Source organism: Myxine glutinosa, chromosome 1 (genome assembly GCF_964187855.1).
Source record: "Myxine glutinosa chromosome 1, kmMyxGlut1.1, whole genome shotgun sequence".
In the NCBI taxonomy this organism is placed as follows: domain Eukaryota; kingdom Metazoa; phylum Chordata; class Myxini; order Myxiniformes; family Myxinidae; genus Myxine; species Myxine glutinosa.
The window spans coordinates 346,029,626-346,050,191 of NC_136261.1; the positions used below are offsets into that span (position 1 = coordinate 346,029,626).

Below are 20,566 nucleotides of genomic sequence, written 5' to 3' on the forward strand. Positions count from 1 at the left end.
CAACGTCGTCTTATTACAGTGTACAAGGATAGTGCACAAGACTGCTTTAGCAGCGCTAAACTTCTGGATTGTTTTCGCAATCTTCAAAATCACTTTTATTAAAATTGAAGTATATACGATGCAACCCGAACAAGCATACACAGGTTCGATGTCCGTGAACCCTGCCCCCCCACCACCCAACCTCCACCTCCGCCCCTCCCCCATCCCTTATCCCACCCCCCCCCTCCCCCATCCCCACCTCCTCAAAATACAGCACCTCTTTCAATCTTAAGCTCTAAGCTGTTAAAATGCCAACTATTTCCGGGATTGAGATGTGCTGTGAGGATCACGCAAGATCAAAGCAAAGCAAACGACTCATTTTCAATAAAATAATATGACACTCGTGGCAAAAGAGTGAGCTAACCTTTTCAAATTGTTTACGGTATTTTTTATTTGTGGGCATTTTTAATGAAACTAATTATGTGCATTAGTGTTCTTAAACTTTTAAAATTTTCCCTTATGAATCCCAAACCTCTGTGAACATATCCCACTTTTTCCCAATTGAAAAATGCCGCAACATTCACGGATTAGACATTCGTGGCATTTTTCAGGAATGTATCCCCCGCTAATGTCGGGGTTCTACTGCACCTGAACACTGTGCTGGGCATCGTGTTCTTTGAACCCTCTAGAGTCCAGATACTTTGGTTTTTGGCGTACAAATACCTCAAGCGAGAATCTGTCCCTCTATCGGCCGTGGTTTTACAAAGCCTACTACAAAGTAATGGCGACAATTTCCCACAGTCGTGCTTTTTAACGCGAATTTTAACGGGTTAATAGCCCAAATGACGAATCGCGAACCAGCCAACACAAATAAAAGGAATTGATCAGATTTAATAAATGGGGGAGGGGAGATTGGAGGAGAGAATCACATATTTACAGCAATTACAGACAGTATTTCAGAATTTATGTACAGTACTATACTATCGTATAACAATTCAATACAATAATAATTCCCCGCACCAACGATAACTCGATCGGCCTAACCGTTCACACAATTACTCGGACAGACTAGGGAATTCACAAGAAAACGAGATGATCGGCAAACCCAGAGGTAAAGCCTGGCAAAGAGTCTGGTGGCAGTTAGGGTCCACGCCCGCAAGGGGCTGATTGATCACACTGTGCCACCTACCGAGGAATGAAAAAAGGACGCAGCTTGTTTGTCGAGACGTGACACAGCAGTCCTCTCCGTAATTTTGGCGCAGCTCGCAGCAACAAAGAGAAAGCAAAACTCCTACAATCCCAAGAAGCAATTCAATCCATGTATACTTTTTTTAATCACCTCTCTCTCACTCTCCGTCGCCCTCTCCAAAGCAGACTGCATTTTACAAAACAGGCCACAGATTGGGTGTTATCCATGATAAGTCCTTCCTTCATAAATGTGTACCTTTTTATCAAGATCAGTGGAGTATTGCTCTGCCCTATGGGTCGGTGCCCCTGCATTGCACTTCTTGCTCCTGTATGTTGCGAATTCCAAAACTCTCAACATCATTCACATCTCCCACAACGGTTAGGCCTGCTGGTCTCATTACACACAGATTGGTGCCCTCTCTGTTTTCCACTACCTGTCGTCTGGTCATGTTCTGCCTGCTTTTTCAGCAATCCACCATTCATTCCCCAGCTGAACATGAATCGAGCATTCGATGTGCTGTGTGCAGGAAGGGTGTCGGAGTTTGTTTGGTGCCTGAAAAGTTCTAAACTCCAAGCTTAATATTCACCTCCACTCCCTTATTCGTCAATTTTCATCCGATTGACCTGAAATTTTAAGAATTTTGCACTGAATTGATTCACCATTCAAAAGATAAAAGCCAATTTTTTTTGGGGTCCAAAGATCAAGGTTGCATAAAATCGTCAATTTTCATGAAGGAATGATTGAGGCTCAACTGGTCACACTCCCAAACTTCAACTCATGGAGAAGCCCCTGCACATGCATCTTAAAGATAGACTTTGCTTCTTCACCTAATGATTTGACATCTGGGCCCAAACTTAATAAATACAAGTGATCCGGATCGTGCTCGCTGGATCTTTCAAGCTCTCTGTGTAGTTCTGCTACCTTTTCAGGGTCATAATTTTTTAGTTGGCTTAATATTTCTCGGATTACTGGGTCAGCTTGCTGAGACCAGTAACTATTGACGTTTTTGGTGGCATAAGCTGGTGTGGGCGATACGTGTACAGGTGTCTGCACCTCAGGAGATTCCGGCCACGATTCGGTTTCGTCCTCTTGTTTTATGGTAATCCCTTGGGTGTCATCGTTGTCTTCGTCTGACGATTGAAGGTTATCATGTGTACTGCAAGCAAAATAGAATGTACAAATGATGACAGTACAGATAAGGGGCAACATAACCTGGTCTCTCAATATACTATTACGTATTTTGAAAATATATAATCGAGTTTAGAGGGAGAATACACACTTTGCTTGATGGTTGTACGCGTCAAGGAACGACATGGCAGCGGCATACTTCCAGGGCGGAAGTTTCTTGGTGGTGTAACGGCTCTTTCTCATCAAGGTTTTGTTGCGGCGTGTGTAAACATCTCGAAGATTTTTCCAAGAACGCCTCACATCTTTTACTAAAGGCAAACAAACGAAAACAAAACAAACTAGAACGGCACTCAGTAGAGAGCATACCTCCACCTGGTTGTCCATATCACTTGATGGTGAAGAATCACTTAAAAATTCGACTAGCTGGATCTGGATCCAGATCTTCACCAAAATCGAATCGATTTTTCCTTGTCACACACAAAACCTGTCCAAAAAGTTTCGTCCAAATCCATACATAACTTTTTGAGATATTATGCTATGTATCGTTATTGGCCCCATCTCCCAATGGTGAAGAATCGCTTAAAAAATTATAGTCTCCGAATCCGGATCTTCACCAAAATATTTATTTGTTCACAAAAAAATAGAGATATTTTGTTCACAAACGTATGGACAAACAAACAGACAGACAGGGGTGAAAACATAACCTCCTTTGGTGGCGGAGGTAAAAATACTAAATGAAAATTGATTTTATGAAGCATTGGAAGACCTTTGAGTATGTGATCTAACAAAAAAAAGAAAAAAAATCAGCTTCTAGCTTTTGATTGGTGAACCAATTCTGTGACCTGCACATCCTTAAAATTTCAGGTCAACTGGAGGAAAATTTACGATTTTATGCAACCTTGACCTTTTTTTTTTTTTTTTTTTTGTATACAAGATCGAGGCTCGTGAAAGAGCGAACATTAATCACACAGAAAGACAAACCGACACATAAAACATATAACATCGGGAGCGGTAGACAAGATGGGGAGAGAGGGGGAAGGACACAAACACAACATTTGAGAGCAGGGACCGAGAGACATGGAGACATCGAGAGATCTGAGAGAGGGCGAGGGCTTTGGGGGGGGGGGGGCATGGGAATGGGGTGGTGGGAGAGGTATAAAACATATGGACACTGCCAGGACTTCCAGGAAAGAAGTTGGAATTTCAAACAAGGTGGATCTGGGGTGAATTAGCGGGGGTAGAAAAGATCAAGGTTTTGGATGGGGGAAGATAAGAGATGGTGATGAACAGCTGTTTTAAAGACCTGGAGGGAGGAGTGGGATTGAAGGGAGTGAGGGAGTTTGTTCCAGAGGCGGGAGAAAAGAGGAATGAAAGAGTGAAGGTGAGCAGAGAGCCGAGATTTCGGCAGTTTAACCATCAGAGGGTTGCTGGCAGATCTTGTGCGACCTGTAGGAATATTTGGGGGACAGAGCACAGAGAGAGCTGGGGGTGCAAGGCCGGAGAGGAGTCGGTAGAAGACAGAAAGACCACCTACCTGCCTGCGGTGAGTGAGTGAAAGGCCCTCAGAGATAGCTTCATCGCGGGAGATTCCAATAATTCTGAAATTATTCTGAAATTCTGAAATTCTGAAATGAAATTATTTTGATCTAAAAAAAAAAACAATCGGCTTCTAGCTTTTGATTGAACCAATTTAGTTACCCAATATGCAAATTCTTTACATTTCAGGTGAATTGGGTGAAAATTGGCAATTTTATGCGATACTGACCTTTGACCTTTTGACCAAATTATTAATTTTCCTTCTCCATAATCTCATAATAAAGCTTTGTTTAAAATTTGATGACAAAACTCAAATGGTAAATTAACACCTTGACGGATCTTGACGGTGACTGCACAGATTTTCGAAGCTGGACACGTTCTCCACGTTTTCAAAGTTGTCATTGTTCACAATTGTATTTTGTCGAAATTGTATTTATCTGTCGGTGTCTGAACCGATAGTGTGTCCCTTGGAAGTTTCTCGATGTTAATCTTTCATAAATTAATAGTTTCTGTTTGTCGCGCGTGTGCGGCCTTGCCTCAGGCTTCCCCGGAGCCCGTCGAAGTTTGTTTCTTCCTTCGCTGCTTTTGCTTGGTTCTTAGATTTTTCCCTTCTCCCCCAAACATCTACTTTTTGTCTAACGTTTTTAACTCCCCCCCCCCCCCCCCAAAAAAAAACAAAAAAACAACATTTATTTCCCATTCTCAACGTGTGAAGTGTCCCATCGTGTGCTTCTGTCCACGTGCGCTGTCTCGCCCCGCCCCCATTATCTCCTTGCCTTCCACCTGTTCCCCTGTTCACGTAACTCGTGGTTGTCTCTCGAGGCTCCCTCTCCCCGTTGGTATTTTTCTGAATATAAAACTGTTCTTCACGGTTCTGTTTAAATATGTTTAAACTTTCCCCTGCAGTGTCTTATTCAGTGGTATATTACAACACGCTGTTTTTCTTCCTATTGAAAAGGCTTTTTTCAATTTCCTCTCCAACTCATTCCATTTCAAAAAAATATTCAATCTCTTATAATTCTAAATCACTACATGCTCTAAATTCACATTCATTCCACCCCTCCTCCATCGTTCTTGAACGGATCACTAACTTGAAAATCACAATAAACCCAAATTGTTATAAATGTTCGTCTTTCATTAATCATCCACTTTCTAAACTCCCCCCATGCCCCTCCCCTCCAAATCTCCCCCCTTGCCCCTCCCCTCCAAATCTCTGCCCTTGCCCCTCCCCTCCTAAACTCCCCCTTTGCCCCTCCCCTCCTAAACTCCCCCCTTGCCCCTCCCATTCAAAACTCCCCCCCAACCCCTCCCCTTCAAATCTCCCCCCCCCCCCCAACCATCCCTCACAAATTCTCCCCCCTCCCACCTCCTCCTCAAATCTGCCTCCTCCCCACTTCGTCTCCCTTCTATCTCATACCTCCACCTCCCCTAACCTTCTACTTTCCTCTGCCCCCCCCCCCCCTCAAACAACCCCTCACTGTGCCTCATCCCATCACCATCAAACCTTTCATCCTCCTCATCCTTCCCTTTCTTGGAACTCTTCTGTAATCTCTGACACACTATCAACTGCTCTCCCTACCTCCCCCTCTCATCCTTCATCTGACCTCACCCCTCCCCTGTCCTGCACCTGATGCTCCCCCTCTCTCCTCATTAACGGTATGGACCTCAAACATCTGGGGCCTTCGCTCAAACCTGAATGATCTCTCCATTCAGGTTGCTTCTGACAATCCAGACAAGATCTGCTCAACAGAAACTTTCCTCCTTCAAGATGTCTCCGATTCCGTCATGTCTCTTCCTGGTTACTCCCTCCTCCGGTATGATAGACCTGAGCCTCGTCCTGGTGGTGGGGTGCCTATCTTTATCAAAAACTCTCTTCCTCACTCTCCTTGCACTGCCCTCTCTCCACCCCACCCCCAGGAGTACCTCTGGCTACGGATTCCGCTCCCACCTTTTGTTCATATGTGTTCTGCACCGTCCTCCAAACAGTGATGAGTCCATTTACATTTCGCTGTCAGACAACATGGACCAACTTCTATCAACTCATCCAAACTCTCTCTTCCTCATATGTAGCGACTTCAACTGTCATCATGCCAGCTGGCTGGGTGTGGGTTCCCGTCTCACCAGCCATGGCACCTCAGCAAAGGACTTCTGCGACTCATTGGGACTGACACAATCTCTCAATTTCCCGACCCGGCTCTCAGTCAATGGAGTATCTTCTCTTCTAGTCTTGGTTATGACAAACTTCCCTGCAAATGTCTGCTGCTCTTCTTCTGCTCAAATCGGTTCTTCTGATCATGTGCTTGTTAAAGTGGACATCTCTCTGGCCATTCTCAGAGAGCCTCCTCAGCGCCGACGAGTCTGGCATTTCACTCAGGCTGACTGGCACGGTCTGCAAGCAGCCATCAATCATCTGGACTGGTCTCCCATCTCGACTGCCTCTGACATCAATTCTTCCTGGCAATTCTTCCAAAGCAAACTGCTCTCTCTCATGCACAGATTTATCCCATCTCGTCTTCAGTTGTCTTACCCTTCCTCCCGTCCATGGTACACTGAATCTTGTGGTGAGGCAGTTGCCCTGAAACAACTTGCCTTTGCCTCTTGGAAGGCAAATCCAACTGAAGACAATCTCAGTTCCTTCCACCAAGCTCGGAACAAGTGTGTGTCTACCCTCAGGAGTGCCACGAAGCACTATCTCCCGACACTCAAGATTGAACTCTCAAACCTGTCTCCTTCCTCCAAATCCTGGTGGTGTCTGGTCAAATCCGTTTCTGGTGTTTGTTCTCCCTCCATCCCCTCCCTTACCTCAAATGGCTACACAGTTGACAACACACGTGACAAAGCCGAATGCCTCAACTCTGTGTTTGCCTCAAAATATTGTGTCCCAAACCCATCTCTCTCTGTTCCCACCTTTCCCAGTCGAACCCAACTGCTCCTGTACTCTGTGTGGAGGTGGAGAAGGTGGAGAAGGTGGAGAAGTGGAGATGATAGGTGGAGAAGTTTGACAAGGTGGAGAAGTTTTTGTCAAACCTCGACTCTGAGTCTGCAACTGGACCAGACGGCATCAGCCCACGGGTCCTAAAATCCGGCTCTGCCGCTTTATCCCACCCTCTCTCTGTTCTTTTCACCCTCTCTTTTGCTCAAGGTCATCTGCCAGCATCTTGGAAATCAGCCAACATCACCACTTCACACAAAAAGGTGCAAAAACAGATCCTTGCAACCACAGACCAATCAGCCTGCTCCCAATTATCAGCATGGTCATGGAATCCATCATTGCTTCGGAAATCAAATCGTTCCTCTTCTCCAATGGCTTGCAACCACAGATTTATCCCATCTCGTCTTCAGTTGTCTTACATTCATCTCTTACAAATGGCTTGATCTCCGATCATCAATTTGGATTCAGACCAGGTCATTTTACTCTGGACATGTTGCTTCTGCTGTCTCAACAATGGATGGAGGTCCTCAATGCCAAACAGGAAATCAGAGCTGTCTCCCTTGACATATCACGTGCCTTCGATACGGTCTGGCACCCAGCTCTGCTCACCAAACTCTCCTCCTGTGGTATCCATGGAAATCTCCACTCATGGCTTGCGTACTTCCTCTCTGGTCGTAGGCAACGTGTGGCCCTGAATGGATTTCTCTCATCTCACCTTCCGGTTCTGGCTGGAGTTCCCCAAGGTAGTGTTCTGGGCCCTGTGCTATTTCTGGTCTTCATCAATGATCCCTCTGACTCTCTGGAAAATCCTCTCTATCTCTTTGCTGATGACTCCACTATCTGCCGCTCCATTCCTCCTCACTCTCTGCAGACCTGGACAAAATCACAGACTGGTCAAACAAGTGGAACAAGGTCAAACAAGTGGATTTCAATCCTGACAAATCTCACACTCTTACTTTGTCTCTCCGAAAAGACCGACTGGAAAACCCTCCCATCTACTTTCTCAACAATCCTCTCCAAGAAGTTCTGTTGCTCAAGAGTTTGGGTCTCACTATCTGCCATGATCTTTCTTGGGAAAACCACATTTCCAAGCTGGCCTCCAAAGCCAGTCGCCTACTGGGCATCCTCCATCGTGCGAAGTCCTTACTTGGCACACCTGAGCTCCTCACCACTGTTACATGCTCCTCCCCAAACCCCGGTCACGGTGTACCTCCGAGCCCCGAAAGGAGTCACGCCAGAAAGATGTGTTATTCTGTGTGTCAATGACCAATGGTGAAACCACACCAATTGTTACCAAAAAACAAGTATTGTATTAAGGTCACACAAGAATAACAGCACAAGAACAATATTAATCAATTGTACAACAAATATTATATCATTCCTATGATGGTACCATCAGTTTCTTACAATATAACTCACTGTGCTCCAAGTGAGCGAAAAGACCATTCCCAAAGTCTCTGTCCCGGCACCAAGCCAAAGTCGATCGACGCTCCGGTGATCGCAAGAAAAATGTCGTATCGAGACCAGAATCCAGTTTGGCTGACAGTCACGCTGCCAAAGAGGTGCAAAGGTGCTCTCAAAAGGCGACTGGGAAATCACACCTTCGGGTATGAACGTTCAACGGCTCCCAAACGGAGAACCACAAATTCCCAATCGAAATCCACATTACACACGCAAACCAGGCTAACGGCTGGGTGCGGTGAAATGGCTGGAGCGAGGTCAAAAGGCTGGAGTGATGCGAAATGGCGGGAGCGAGGCAAAATGGCCGAAGGGACCGTACTGGAGGCGTACCTGCACTCCAACAACGATTCTCTTCAGAATCAACCGCAAAACCTGTCATGCAGGTTTATCTGTCACAGCGATCACAACTCTGTCGCAGGAATCCCTTTCCCAGGAAACCCAAAGTTAGTTCGTGACCCCAGTTCGCCAGCGTCTCCTCGAGACCTCAAAGCAGCTCGGCTTTTCTTCCCGACCTCACTTGCTCCGCTTTTTTCTTGCTCTTCTTCTTCTTCCGGTTCCTCCCAATCCGGTTTCCCGTTTCTTTTAAAACACTAATTTTTTACCTTTTGAAAACAGTTATCTCCATTTCACTTAAACGATAACAATAATAGTACATGGAACCAAAAATGCTTACAGTGGATGAAAACCACAACGACGGAAGTGACGAATCCGTAACACCACATACAAGGCTTTCATCTGCAACTCAATGGAATACTGTTCCCCCCCTCTGGGCCAGTGCTCCTGCCTCACACCTAGCTCGACTTCACGCTGTTGAAACCAAAGCTTTCAGAATCATTGGAATCTCCCGCGATGAAGCTAACTCCGAGGGCCTTTCACTCACTCACCGCAGGCAGGTTGGTGGTCTTTCTGTCTTCTACCGACTCCTCTCCGGCCTTGCTCCCTCAGCTCTCTCTGTGCTCTGTGCCCCTAATATTCCTTCAGGTCGCACAAGATCTGCCAGCAACCCTCTTATGGTTAAACTGCCAAAATATAGGCTCTGCTCACCTTCATTCCTCTTTTCTCCCGCCTCTGGAACAAACTCCCCCTCTCTCTTCAATCCCACTCTTTCCTCCAGGTCTTTAAAACAGCTGTTCACCACCATCTCTTATCTTCCCCCATCCAAAACCTTGATCTTTTCTACCCCTGCTAATTCACTCCAGATACACTTTTTTTTTTGAAATTCCAACTTCTTTCCTGGAAGTCCTTGCAGTGTCCATATGTTTTATACCTCTCCCATCTCCCCCCAAGCCCTCCCCCTCTCAAATTTCTCTCGATGTCCCTGCTCTCAAATGTTGTGTTTGTGTCCTTCCCCCTCTCTCCCCATATTGTCTACCGCTCCCCTTATTTTGTGTTTTATGTGTCTGTTTGACTTTGTGTGATTAATGTTAGCTCTTTCACGAGCCTCGATCTTGTATACAAAAATAAATTAAAATTCTGGTCAATTGGATGAAAATTGATGATTTTCGGTGATGCTGAACTTTGTTTGACCGTTTGACAAAATTATTCATTCGTCCTCTCCATATTCTCATAGTAAAGCTTTGTTGAAAATTTAATGACAAAGCTCAAATGGTAAATTAAAATTTCAGGTCAATTGGATGAAAATTTGATTTTATGTAATGCTGACCTTTGACCTTTTAACAAAACCATGAATTTGCCTTCTCCGTGTTATCTATCTATAATTCCAGTAATCTCTGTTTGTACGTTTGTCTGTGACCGCTGTTTCTCGACAACCACGGGTCCGATATACTTGAAACTTGCCAGGTATATTGCTGGGGACCCGAGGATGTGCCTTTTCAAGGTTTTAAATTAATCGGAGAAGTACTTACCGAGCTATGTCCAAAAAACGCTTCAACCAATCAGAGAGCAGCGAGCTATCACGTGTGCCGAACGTGGCGATCAGACTCTGCCTCGGACGGCACATTTGACAGCGTATTCATTTATTTCACGTTGGAAAACTATGTTGCCGTTAAACTATGTTTTAAAACGAATTCAAACTGCGATTAAATTAAAACGATTCATCGTAACTGCGATTTGCGAACTTCCGGACAGTGAAGACTTCACTTCCGGCAGCCAATCACAGAACACTTTGTTGCGTAGGCGTGGCCGATGTGAGACGAGCGGAGCTGAGCGCGTTACGAGCTGACCGCCATTACGGTACGTAATTCGATTTCTTATGCGCATTATTTCTCCCAATTCAGTCAGAGCGAAGGGCGGAAGCGAAGAGCGTTGTTTTTTTTGTTTACGGGCGTACGGGCGGGGTAGAGCGTACGGGTAGCGTTTTTTTTTTTTTTTGGCAAGGAACGGGCACCCACGTACGGGCAATGCCCTAGTTATAATAAAGCTTTGATGACAAAACTCAAATGGTACAAAGTTGAGGCCCCGGCGCATACACACACACACACACATATACACACATATATATATATATACACACACACACACACACACACACACACACACACACACACACACACACACACACACACACACACACACACACACACACACATCTCGTTTTTTCATTTCTGTTCCTTACAATTGCATCCCTCTCTTTCATTCACACACACACACATATACACACACACACACACACACACACACACACACACACACACACACACACACACACACACACACACACACACACACACACACACACACACACACACACACTTAATCAATTGTACAGTATCGGTTGTTCCTAAACTTAAATAATTTAAAGGATTGTTGTAAATGATGTTAATTTTACAACATCCCATATTCAACTTTATTTAAATTGTAAACCTCAAAACATAGTTCCTCTACCTAAAGCAAGAACCTTAACCCGTAAGCAATTGACTAGTTTCCCGACTGCATGGATCATCAGCTGGGCACCGTTCTTCCTCGAGGTTTCGATCCTTTCAGCCCAGGACCTCTCCAAACGGCGGATCCACAACCTCGATCATGGATACACATCAATTGATGGTAAATCAGTGGATCCACAACCTCAGTTGCGTCCAGGCAGTCAGTCAACCCATCAATGCAACATCACTTATCCCAACTTTACTTGCAATAGGATTTAATGTGTTATCATATATTTATAACTTTCCTTACACACTCTATAATATGATAATATCATTAAATCATTCACATCTTACCCTTAAACACATCAATCGACCAAACAGCATGACCACACCACCTATCTCTCGATCAAACTCTATTTCGAATGTTCAAACTGTCATTTATAACGATTTTTGGCATGCTGCCGTATCCTAGCAACCACTGATTCCTAGCAACATTAATTTGTAGTATATTTAATTATTATATTGTACTGTATTTACATAAAGATCTCATGAATAATATTATATTGTACTGTACTTTTATTATACTGTACTGTAATATAATATTATATTGTACACTTAGAATGTTCAAACTGTCATTTATAACGATTTTTGGCATGCTGCCGTATCCTAGCAACCACTGATTCCTAGCAACATTAATTTGTAGTATATTTAATTATTATATTGTACTGTATTTACATAAAGATCTCATGAATAATATTTTTACTATTCGTATTGTATTTCACGAATTCGATTTGGTGTCGTTTTGTTATTTTAAAGAAAACTTGTTTTAATCGACCGACTGCAGCTCCCTGCGCTAACATACGTCTGACTAGTTGTTGTAATTTATTGACCAGTTCAGAGCTGTGTGTGGTTGCTCTCACAGTCCTAATTATTTAATCCAATCCTAATAACACACACACACACACACACACACACAAACACCACTCTGCTGTGCAGGGACGTTCAAAAAAGAACGATGGAACATCATAAAATGCCATCTGGGGCAAATATCTCATTTGTCTCAGTTATCGTTGTAATTCTTTCACAGGATTCAGGTGGGCGCGAAGAAGAAGAAGCAACATGTTGCTGATGGTTATATCGTTGCTGGAAACACCGCTGTGCTGCTGATGCAGTACCCCCCATTACCAGTAAGTTGGTACTCATTTTGCCAACCACGGAAGGATGACAGGCTGAGTCAACCCACCTGGTGTTAACAGTTAATTAAACGGTCAGACAAGACTCAAACTATTTACTGCATGCGAGTTGGATGGCATTCCAAATGGAAGTTTATAACTTTGGATCCCACCATTTGACAGGGAATAAAAAATAAATGCGACATTCAATTGACGACAATGACTTCCGACTTGACTCCCCCCTCCCCCCTCCCCCTCCTCTCCCCCCTCCCTCCCCCTCCTCTCCCCCCTCCCCTCCTCTCCCCCCTCCCCTCCCCTCTCCCCTCCCCTCCCCTCCTCTCCCCCCTCCCCTCCCCTCCTCTCCCCCCTCCCCTCCCCCCTCCCCTCCTCTCCCCTCCCCTCCCATCCTCTCCCCTCCCCCCTCCCCCCTCCACTCCCCTCCCCTCCCTCCCCCCTCCCCTCCCCTCCCCTCCCCTCCCCCCTCCCCTCCCCTCCCCTCCACTCCCCTCCCCTCCCCCCTCCTCTCCCCCCTCCCCTCCCCTGCTCTCCCCCCTCCCCTCCCCTGCTCTCCCCTGCTCTCCCCTCCCCTCCCCTCCCCTGCTCTCCCCTCCCTCCCCTCCCCTGCTCTCCCCTCCCCTCCCCTCCCCTCCCCTGCTCTCCCCTCCCCTGCTCTCCCCTCCCCTGCTCTCCCTCCCCTGCTCTCCCTCCCCTCCCCTGCTCTCCCCTCCCCTCCCCTGCTCTCCCCTCCCCTCCCCTGCTCTCCCCTCCCCTCCCTGCTCTCCCCCTCCCCTGCTCTCCCCTCCCCTCCCCTGCTCTCCCCCTCCCCTCCCCTCCCCTCCCCTCCCCTCCCCTGCTCTCCCCTCCCCTCCCCTCCCCTGCTCTCCCCTCCCCTCCCCTCCCCTCCCCTGCTCTCCCCTCCCTCCCCTCCCCTCCCCTGCTCTCCCCTCCCCTGCTCTCCCCTCCCCTCCCCTGCTCTCCCCTCCCCTGCTCTCCCCTCCCCTCCCCTGCTCTCCCCTCCCCTCCCCTCCCTGCTCTCCCCTCCCCTCCCCTCCCCTGCTCTCCCCTCCCCTCCCCTCCCCTGCTCTCCCCTCCCATGCTCTCCCCTCCCCTCCCCTGCTCTCCCCTCCCCTCCCCTCCCCTGCTCTCCCCTCCCCTGCTCTCCCCTCCCCTGCTCTCCCCTCCCCTCCCCTCCCCTGCTCTCCCCTCCCCTCCCCTGCCTCTCCCCTCCCCTCCCCTGCTCTCCCCTCCCCTCCCCTGCTCTCCCCTCCCCTCCCCTGCTCTCCCCTCCCCTCCCCTCCCCTCCTCTCCCCCCCTCCCCTCCCCCCCCTCCCCTCCCTGCCCTCCCCCCTCCCCTCCCCTGCCCTCCCTCCCCCCTCCCCTCCCCTGCCCTCCCTCCCCCCTCCCCTCCCCTCCCCTCCCCTGCTCTCCCCTCCCCTCCCCTGCTCTCCCCTCCCCTCCCCTTCTCTCCCCTCCCCTCCCCTTCTCTCCCCTCCCCTCCCCTGCTCTCCCCTCCCCTCCCCTGCTCTCCCCTCCCCTCCCCTGCTCTCCCCTCCCCTCCCCTCCCCTGCTCTCCCCTCCCCTCCCCTGCTCTCCCCTCCCCTCCCCTGCTCTCCCCTCCCCTCCCCTGCTCTCCCCTCCCCTCCCCTGCTCTCCCCTCCCCTCCCCTGCTCTCCCCTGCTCTCCCCTCCCCTGCTCTCCCCTCCCCTCCCCTCCCCTCCCCTGCTCTCCCCTCCCCTCCCCTGCTCTCCCCTCCCCTGCTCTCCCCTCCCCTGCTCTCCCCTCCCCTCCCCTGCTCTCCCCTCCCCTCCCCTGCTCTCCCCTGCTCTCCCCTCCCCTCCCCTGCTCTCCCCTCCCCTCCCCTGCTCTCCCCTGCTCTCCCCTCCCCTCCCCTGCTCTCCCCTCCCCTCCCCTCCCCTCCCCTGCTCTCCCCTCCCCTCCCCTGCTCTCCCCTCCCCTCCCCTGCTCTCCCCTCCCCTCCCCTGCTCTCCCCTCCCCTCCCCTCCCCTGCTCTCCCCTCCCCTCCCCTGCTCTCCCCTGCTCTCCCCTCCCCTGCTCTCCCCTCCCCTCCCCTGCTCTCCCCTCCCCTCCCCTCCCCTCCCCTCCCCTCCCCTGCTCTCCCCTCCCCTCCCCTGCTCTCCCCTCCCCTCCCCTGCTCTCCCCTCCCCTCCCCTCCCCTGCTCTCCCCTCCCCTCCCCTCCCCTCCCCTGCTCTCCCCTCCCCTCCCCTGCTCTCCCCTCCCCTCCCCTGCTCTCCCCTCCCCTCCCCTCCCTGCTCTCCCCTCCCCTCCCCTCCCCTGCTCTCCCTCCCCTCCCCTCCCCTGCTCTCCCCTCCCCTCCCCTGCTCTCCCCTCCCCTGCTCTCCCCTCCCCTCCCCTGCTCTCCCCTCCCCTCCCCTCCCCTGCTCTCCCCTCCCCTCCCCTGCTCTCCCCTCCCCTCCCCTCCTCTGCTCTCCCCTCCCCTCCCCTGCTCTCCCCTCCCCTGCTCTCCCCTCCCCTGCTCTCCCCTCCCCTCCCCTCCCCTGCTCTCCCTCCCTCCCCTCCCCTCCCTGCTCCCCCTCCCCTCCCCTCCCCTGCTCTCCCCTCCCCTCCCCTGCTCTCCCCTCCCCTCCCCTCCCCTCCCCTGCTCTCCCCTCCCCTCCCCTGCTCTCCCCTCCCCTCCCCTGCTCTCCCCTCCCCTCCCCTCCCCTGCTCTCCCCTCCCCTCCCCTCCCCTGCTCTCCCCTCCCCTCCCCTCCCCTGCTCTCCCCTCCCCTCCCCTCCCCTGCTCTCCCCTCCCCTCCCCTGCTCTCCCCTCCCCTCCTCTCCCCTCCCCTCCCCTCCCTTGCTCTCCCCTCCCCTCCCCTGCTCTCCCCTCCCCTCCCCTCCCCCCCTCCCCTCCCCCCTCCCCTCCCCTCCCCTCCCCTCCCCTGCTCTCCCCTCCCCTTCCCCTGCTCTCCCCTCCCCTCCCCTGCTCTCCCCTCCCCTCCCCTGCTCTCCCCTCCCCTGCCCTCCCCTCCCCTGCTCTCCCCTCCCCTGCTCTCCCCCTCCCCTCCCCTGCTCTCCCCTCCCCTCCCCTGCTCTCCCCTCCCCTCCCCTGCTCTCCCTCCCCTCCCCTGCTCTCCCCTCCCCTCCCCTGCTCTCCCCTCCCCTCCCCTGCTCTCCCCTCCCCTCCCCTGCTCTCCCCTCCCCTCCCCTGCTCTCCCCTCCCCTCCCCTGCTCTCCCCTCCCCTCCCCTGCTCTCCCCTCCCCTCCCCTGCTCTCCCCTCCCCTCCCCTGCTCTCCCCTCCCCTCCCCTCCCCTCCCCTGCTCTCCCCTCCCCTCCCCTCCCCTCCCCTCCCCTGCTCTCCCCCCTCCCGGCAATGCCGGGTACTTCTGCTAGTACAGTATAGTTTGATGAAGCCGACTCACCTTCTCAGGGGCTCACATCAAACTTTAGCTTACAAAGTCTCCCGCAAATTTCCAACCAAGGAAAGCGTATGCAGGATCACGTGCTTTCATGCACCTTGCTCATCCTACCTGGAATGTTCAGCTTATTTGAGATGCTCGTCCAAGTGTTTTCTTTCTTCTCCACATTGCGGTAACTTTTGTGTTTTCCATCGAAAAGGATAGGATGAGGTTGCACAGCCCGAATTAACCTCGTCAAATTTCCAGCCATCCACCTTGACCCCTGCGTCACGTCCTGTTCGCGAGCGCGCTCCCGGAACGCCCACGTGACTTGTCGAAAGGCGTTGATTGGTTAATCGGAAATATGTCCGACGTCGTTGATGTACGAGATACAAACCGTGGGAATTTTAATGTCGGTGGAGATCGGTCGCTTCTCTTTCTGTGTCTTCTCTGACGAGGCAGCTGCAGTTGCAAAAAAATACGTCATTAAGCACCACGCAGAGCATGACTCAGCTTTTTAATAAATAAAGACGCGAATGTTAGTAAAAATAAATTAGGGACCATTTTGATTGAATTGTATAATATAAATGTATTGAAGTATTCATGTATGCTATGTCGTCAGGTTCCATAGTGTAGTGGTTATCACGTCTGCTTTACACGCAGAAGGCCCTGGGTTCGAGCCCCAGTGGAACCAATATTTTTTTTTTCTATTCTTCAAAATACAACCACAGGACCCGTTGTTCCATTGGACCAAATTTTCATTGGTTTTCACGGTATTGTGGCATACCTGCCTGCTGTATTGCTTGAGCATTATGCTTTTGGTGATGCTTGGTGATGCTTTTCACCAAGCCCGGATGTGCTTGTGCCAGGGCGGGAGGGATGTGGTCAGGTGGTCAGGAGAACTTTTTTAGGGTGACATAGTCACAATTTCGGTCTTCGAGGCCGGCCGATAGTTCCTGTGTGATTCCTGTGTGATTTTGTGACACCGTACATACCTCCTTCCTGTGTGATGTGATTCCTGAGTTCCTGTGTGATTGCAAGTTCAATTGTTCAATTGTTCAATTGTTCAATTGTTCAATTCAATTGAATTGTTCAAAGTTCAATTGCAAGTTTGTGATTGCAAAGTGTGACAGCAAGTGTGGCGTTCGTTATTATTATTGCAAAATGATACTAATATTATTATTGTTGTTAATATTATTAGTATTAATTCATATATGCTTTGGGTTATAATGTTATCGTTATTATTGTTATTTATTTTTTATGTTACATTGTGGCGGACACGATGGCTCGCTGGCGCGGTGACATCATTCCGCGCACCAAGAGGGTGTTGGCCACGCCCGAGGGGTAGGCGTGGCCTCGGGATATACACGGGGCGCGCAGCCCTGAGCACTTCAGTGCTATAGTTGAGCTTTGGAATAAAGACTCTTTTTGGTTACCCGCGTTGTTGCTTATCTTCTTGGCAAACAAGTCGTGCGCATAGCACCGCACTTCACTGGTGACCTCGACGCTGGTTCAGCCGCCGCTGACCAACAGAACGTGCCATGTCAAACAACGCGGTCGCGGTGAAGCTCCCTGAGTTTTGGGAAGCTCAGGCCGAGGTATGGTTCATGCAGGCCGAGGCACAGTTCCAACTTCGAGGCGTAACGGCGGATGAGACGCGTTATTACCACGTCATCGCCGCCCTCGGGCCCGGCACAGCCGCCCGAGTCGTGTCCGTCCTGCAGAACCCACCGGCCGACCACAGGTACGAGGCGCTCAAGCGTCTCCTCATCGACACGTTCGGCCTCACGGAGTGCGAACGGGCCGACCGCCTCCTGGACCTTCCGAACTCGGCGACACACGACCATCGGTCTGGATGGACTACATGCTGTCGCTGCTGGGTGACAAAGCCCCGGATTTTTTATTCCGGGCGCTCTTTCTACGCCAGCTACCGGCACAGGTACGCCTCGTGTTGGCCGGTTCCAAAATAAAGGAACCCCGCGCTCTGGCCGTCCAGGCCGACAAGTTTTTCGCGGCTTGTGACACGCGGGCGAGAGTCGGTGCGGCCGTCGCGGATCCCGAGGCTGATGCTGCTGCACACCTCGTGGATCCCGAGGCTGATGCCGATGCACACCTCGTGGCCGCCGCCACGCCCCGCCCACCACCACCGCGAAAGCCGCGGCCTCCGCCTCTGCCGCAAACCTGGTGCCGTTTCCACGCCAGGTTTGGCCACAAGGCTAGGAGTTGTTGCCCGCCGTGCTCGTTTGGCAAGTCGGGAAACGCCCGGGCCGGCGCTCGGTAGCGGCTTTGAGCGTCGGCCTTTCCGGCAGCCTCCTTTTTGTCACGGACACCTTGTCCGGGCGTCGCTTCCTCTGCGACACAGAGGCTTCCTCTGTTGGCTTGGGATTCACTCAATACCTGAGAATACACAAACAACACATCCATTATATTTTGCTGGTTTGATAGATGCATTTATATTTAAATATATAGATATAGTCCTTGTGCCCACCATCGAATTTTGAAGTTTGTTCACCAAAAAAGAGGGCAGGTCGCCACTATATTTTTCAGTTAGAATTATATATTGCCTGTATGAAAAAATGTGATTCCTCTCCGGCCTTGCACCCCCAGCTCTCTCTGTGCTCTGTCCCCCAAATATTCCTACAGGTCGCACAAGATCTGCCAGCAACCCTCTGATGGTTAAACTGCCGAAATCTCGGCTCTCTGCTCACCTTCACTCTTTCATTCCTCTTTTCTCCCGCCTCTGGAACAAACTCCCTCACTCCCTTCAATCCCACTCCTCCCTCCAGGTCTTTAAAACAGCTGTTCACCACCATCTCTTATCTTCCCCCATCCAAAACCTTGATCTTTTCTACCCCCGCTAATTCACCCCAGATCCACCTTGTTTGAAATTCCAACTTCTTTCCTGGAAGTCCTGGCAGTGTCCATATGTTTTATACCTCTCCCACCGCCCCCTTCCCATGCCCCCCCCCCCCCCCAAAGCCCTCGCCCTCTCTCAGATCTCTCGATGTCTCCATGTCTCTCGGTCCCTGCTCTCAAATGTTGTGTTTGTGTCCTTCCCCCTCTCTCCCCATCTTGTCTACCGCTCCCGATGTTATATGTTTTATGTGTCGGTTTGTCTTTCTGTGTGATTAATGTTCGTTCTTTCACGAGCCTCGATCTTGTATACAAAAAAAAAAAAAAAAAAAAAAAATTCGGTAGCTAAACCCATTTTGGTGGCCATTTTCCAAAATGGCCGCCAATTTCATATTTCATCAATTTTCATATTTCATATCTCATAAATTTGGCCGTAACTTTTAATCGGCTGGTCTGAGGCACATGCTCCGCGACATAAGATATGTTCAGTATGTCATTTGGCATATTTTAAAGTAAACTAAAAGGAAATTGGTTAACTAGCTGTCGAGATAATTGATAAAATATGTCACAAATGTGCAATTTCAACGCAAAAATGCCCAACAAAACCTGATATCATTGCAATATATATTACATTTTTTCATATACAAGCAACATGTAAGACTAGCTGAAAAATATAGTGGCGACGTGCCCTCGTTTTTGGTGAACAAACTTCAAAATTCGATGGTGGGCACAAGGACTATATCTATATATTTAAATATAAATGCATCTATCAAACCAGCAAAATATAATAGATGTGTTGTTTGTGTATTCTCAGGTATTGAGTGAATCCCAAGCCAACAAGACAAACCATGGCTGAAGCAGAATTGAAAGCGAAAAAAAGGAAATTGTCTCTCCAAACATGCATTATATGCACGAAAGCGTCACCACTGCATGAACTATCATCACCACAAGATGAACAATCATGGGTCGTATTGCAGGCAGCCGCAAGGGTAAGGCAATTTGAACCAATTATTAATTTGAAACATGATTCAACTGGTATACTCACACTGCATTACCATAGACAATGCAGAGCACAGTTCACCCACAAAAAATCATTGGCCAGTTTGTCAAAACAGGAAACATCCACAAAAGAAGACAATACCTCAAACCCAAGAGAATCATCACGACAAGTGCGCATCACACATACGAGAGTCTATGACAAAATATGCATTTTTGTCAGAAGACAACAAAGTATATGAGACGTTCAAAGAGTCGTGAACCTTTGAAACAAGCTGTGGAACTTAGAGCAGACAAAACACTTCGCGAACTTGCAACCCAACGCCTAGATGAACGAATTCTTTCGATAACTTCACAGGGCATCGTAGCGGCTGAAGCCCAATTCCACAGGACCTGTTACAGGGCATATACACGTCCACAGGCACAAAAACCTGCCCCAGAAGAGAACCCTTACCAAGAAATAGAGAAAGCCGCCCTTACGTCGCTATTTGCTCATATTCGGGATGATTTGTTTTCCAACCCACGCATTGTTCCTTTCACTGAACTTACTGTGCATGTAGTATCGGTCATAAAAGCACGGGGAATAGGAGAGGTCACAGATGCGACAAGGAACCACCTACGTATAACTCTTGAGACTGAATTTGGAGAGTCCTTACATTTCTTCACAGTAGGTCGCCGAGTGTATGTTAGACCAGACAATTTGACGGCTGAATCAGTCATGATTGACTACATACAATTGAAAAACAAACTGGACGCATACGATGAACAGCAAACATACAAATCTTTACTCAAACACGTTGCCTTGTACCTGCGTGAACAAATCAAACAAGACAAACAAGAGCAACCCTGGCCCCCACGGCCCGCACCCTGAAGAACTGAACACTGCATATTATTCGTCACCTGATTGTTTAGTACAGTTCTTGAATGTGTTATTCAGTGGTAAGCATAATCCTTCAACCCGTATCTGCAGACTTACTTGGTCTCTTGCCCAAGGCATTGTCAGTGCCGTGACCCTTGGAGAAGTTTTGACCCCAAAGCACATTCTCCTTCCGTGGGTTATCAAAACGCTCACGGGTAATGTTGAACTAATCAAAACAATGAACAGACTAGGCCATGGGTGTTCATATACTCGTTTAGA

The 20,566-nt window shown here is 49.6% G+C and overlaps 1 protein-coding gene and 1 non-coding gene across 2 annotated transcripts; one reads left to right on the forward strand and one right to left on the reverse strand.

Moving 5' to 3' along the window:
- Positions 1-852: 852 nt before the first annotated feature.
- LOC137412956 (uncharacterized) lies at positions 853-16,039 on the reverse strand. The gene is made up of 3 exons (XM_068098318.2): positions 15,712-16,039; positions 2,448-2,604; positions 853-2,324 (listed from the first exon to the last, which is right to left on the reverse strand). The coding sequence occupies exons 1-3, from the start codon at positions 15,848-15,850 to the stop codon at positions 1,916-1,918; spliced, it is 705 nt and encodes a 234-aa protein (XP_067954419.2). The 5' UTR covers positions 15,851-16,039; the 3' UTR covers positions 853-1,915.
- Positions 16,040-16,200: 161 nt separating this feature from the next.
- Positions 16,201-16,273, forward strand: TRNAV-UAC (transfer RNA valine (anticodon UAC)). The gene has a single exon. It is a non-coding gene; the product is annotated as a tRNA-Val (tRNA).
- Positions 16,274-20,566: the final 4,293 nt, after the last annotated feature.

Coding starts and splice junctions, on each gene's coding strand:
- LOC137412956 (XM_068098318.2), bottom strand. CDS start 15,850: ATGGCTGGAAATTTGACGAGGTTAATTCGGGCTGTGCAACCTCATCCT. Junction 2,605..15,711: donor AAATAAGCTGAACATTCCAG/GTAGGATGAGCA, acceptor GTTTGCCTTTAG/TAAAAGATGTGAGGCGTTCT. Junction 2,325..2,447: donor GCGTACAACCATCAAGCAAA/GTGTGTATTCTC, acceptor TTTTGCTTGCAG/TACACATGATAACCTTCAAT.